We start from the raw sequence: 3,383 nt of genomic DNA, 5'->3' as shown, positions 1-3,383 counted from the left end.
CCGTCCTCTCGAGGTCCAATATACTGGCCATCTATCAAGACCAATTTTCAGCCATGACTGACTGAGGAACAATCAGTCAATTAATTGGATCTCATAAAGATATTTGGTGGCTCTCAGGCAGTTGGTACACCCTACAAATAATTAAATAAATCCGCATGGATGGATTTTAACATAATAATATCTGGTGGTTCTTTTGATTTCTTTTTTTCCTTATAGATGGATCAGAAAGATGAACCCATTAAACAACACAAAGATGATTGTTTACTGACACACACCTGAAATTAAAAAATAAATAAATAAAAGAGAAATTAGAAGATAGGGGTGAGATGGGATAAAGAAGCTATCTTAAATCAGTTCCTTTTATTTTATTCTGGTTACACTTAGATATATTCAAGTTTGCTAGATTCAAATGGGCCACTGAGCTAGTATTGTTATTGTTAATTGGCCTTTCTCTTTTATGTAAATTTTTTAATACACAGAGGTTCAGAGGTTCATTTAATGAAAACCCAAATCAACCCAAGTGGATATTAACATCTATATATATATATATATATATGCTTCTACGTACACTGAGAATGAAATATTGAAAGAACAGGAACCGTCACTTGTTTAAGCTCCGTTCCCCTTGGTAAATTCGATACGATGGCTAAGGACTCAGAAGTTCTTCTATCATCTGCAGTGCAATCTTCTCCTCTTCGGTCACTCCACCTCTGGCATCTGCCCTCGCCATCTCTGGTTTCTCCGATAAAGCCGGTGACGACGCCTCTGGGGCTTGAGCGTTCATCTTCCCAAGTTCAACCGTCATGACCCAGTTGGATTCCGAGCCCGGCCCAGCGCGCTTTTGCCAGACTCCAATGTGGGAGTTTTCTGTGTCGAGCCTCAAACAGGTGAGGGAGGGGGAGGGGGCCTTACAGCACCGCCGTAGCTTGGCGCTGAGTGTCGACGCTGACAGACCCTCGCTTGTGTTTGGATCCCCAGATGGAGCCCTGGCCACCGGAAAGTTGGTCTTTGCATTTCGTCCACTCATCAACACCGCCGCCTCGTCGTAGGCTCGAGCGGCCTCTTCGGCTGTCTCGAAGGTGCCCAGCCACACTCTTCTCTTCCTACATCACACAGACGAGTAGAGAGACATGTAAGTTGAAAAGATCAACCAAAGCAAGAAAAATGCAGAGCTGCTCGATCGATCATCATGCTAATTCGCCATGACTTATCTTGAGCCTACACTTACAGCAGTGGGTGGCGAATCTCAGACACCCATGATCCCCAGTGGCGCTGCCTGACGCCTCTGAACTTCTTTGTTTGTACCATGTCTTGGGAAAGGACAGGTAGAACCGTAGGACTGTCAGAGAACTGGGTCGGCTCTGCTGCTCACGGATAATGTACTTGCAGCGAGTTGTTGAGAATTTAGAGACGAGGGGGAGTTATATAGAAGTGGTGGTGGGTCTCTGTTTGTGCGACCTAACCAATGGCGGAGCATGATGAGTTGTCGCGCCTTTGTCGGTGTTAGACTTTCAGTACACCTTAATAAACGTCAATCACCTAAATTTCCGTAATGATCATGAACCCCCAGACAATATACCAACTATAAACATCTGGCTCTGTTTGTTTGTTTGGAGTGCAATTTCATTTATTCTAATACAAATGAATTTTAATTTGTTCCAGTTCTATTTTATTTTTCTATAAGTAAGAGTGCAATTGATTTCAACCCTAACCCAACCCAGTTGTGAATCCCTCGATCCTAACCCTAACTCTAACCTAATCCGAAACTACTTGGTAAAATTTTGACAATTATCTTACATTTAAAAATTTTGACTTTATGCTTCAATTAAATAAATGTTTTATATAATATTTATATATACATAAAAAATATAAAGTTAAATCGGGTTTAGATTGGGTCGAATATGTCAAGGTCCCAACATTAACCCGACCCAAAGCTAAATTAGATTCATATTTTTCAACCGTAACGCTAACCCAAATTACCTCAGCCTGAGCCAACCAAATCCAACTTTTTTACGTTAGGTTCGGCCGGGCTAAGCCAGCCCAATATTGCAGCTCTGGACCCGTCACTACAACTAAAGTAAATGAAAACACTCAATGCCTACTTTCGCACCTCAGTTTGAAAGGAGTATAAATATAAATATATACAGTACAAATATATACAAAATATAAGGTTTAATACTCTACAAACTTGTATTTATATTCCTTCCAAACTGAGCCCTGGTATTAATGAAGCACGATTGGAGCCATCAACTACCACGTATGGTACAGACCCATTCTTGTTTGGCTAAAAGGACAAATTTGGCCAAAAGGTGGCATTTGATCGTCCTTGTTTTGGTGTTGGTCCATTGGATTGTGAATTCCTGAGTTCTTTATAGAGGACACGTGGCAGTTGAGATGACAAATATTTATAGGAGTCATTCTCTTCTTCAAAGGAGTGATGAGATAAATTGCTACATTTTATTGTTTTCTACGATGCCGGAAAGATATGGTATGGAAAAAGGTTTACATCAATCAAAATTCATCCATAAATTTTGATAAATAATATCTTATTTGTTTTCAACTTTATGATTCTAGTTTATTGATCAGTTGTTTTTTAGATATCATATCTTTTTTATATCATAGTCAAACCCATTATACTAATGTGTGAGAGCATTATTCATTCCATAAGATATAGAAATACCACAGCCTCTCACTTTATGGGAGGTGAGAACTGAGAGGTGTCCTCACAAAGTGACACATACCAATACAAGGGGGATTGTGTGGTTACCGGGAGTAAAAAGAAAAGAAAAGGGTCATCTACTAGAATACCCCTATAGTTTCACATATTTACTTACTAAAATACCGTTTATAATTTGTAATTTATTTATTTAACTGATCTTTCATTAAGGAGTGTTTATTTTGCCATTGGACCCATGATTGTTTATTCCAAAAATACCCTTAACATTTTTTTTGTATAGAACAAGATTGACCAAATATAGAATGGTTGCCCGTGTCTTATTAGAGGTAAAAATGATATTTTTATTTTTATTTTCTGTTAATTAAGTTTATTCAAATGGACGTTAAGGTTAAAACTGCCATTTTCTACCGTCATCTAATAGAATGTCAATTAAGTAAATCCATTGCAAATTACAAGGAGTGCTTTAATAAATGGCCCAAAAGAATCTAGTCATTGACCTAGGTGAATGGGATTTCACCACCATGTTTTAGGGTTACCAGTAAGCATGCACGTGGCAATTCTAGATGATGATAATGATAGTAATAATATATCCAAAATTTTCTATAAACCTTTATGTATTTTTGTTTTTATATTTTATATTTTTTATTATTAATTGGATATAGATTGAAAAATCCAAATTTGATTACATAAACACCTCATCCAAATA

At 37.8% G+C, this 3,383-nt stretch overlaps 1 protein-coding gene across 1 annotated transcript; it reads right to left on the bottom strand.

The window, feature by feature from the left end:
• Window positions 1–341: 341 nt before the first annotated feature.
• Window positions 342–1,402, bottom strand: LOC104595388 (ethylene-responsive transcription factor WIN1-like). The gene is made up of 2 exons (XM_010256101.2): window positions 1,229–1,402; window positions 342–1,103 (listed from the first exon to the last, which is right to left on the bottom strand). Exons 1-2 carry the CDS (start codon window positions 1,306–1,308, stop codon window positions 647–649), a joined length of 537 nt encoding a protein of 178 aa, XP_010254403.1. The 5' UTR covers window positions 1,309–1,402; the 3' UTR covers window positions 342–646.
• Window positions 1,403–3,383: the final 1,981 nt, after the last annotated feature.

The sequence above is a fragment of the Nelumbo nucifera genome, chromosome 2 (assembly GCF_055504915.1).
Source record: "Nelumbo nucifera cultivar China Antique chromosome 2, China Antique-T2T, whole genome shotgun sequence".
Taxonomy (NCBI): domain Eukaryota; kingdom Viridiplantae; phylum Streptophyta; class Magnoliopsida; order Proteales; family Nelumbonaceae; genus Nelumbo; species Nelumbo nucifera.
This window is presented reverse-complemented; position numbering and strand designations above follow the sequence as displayed.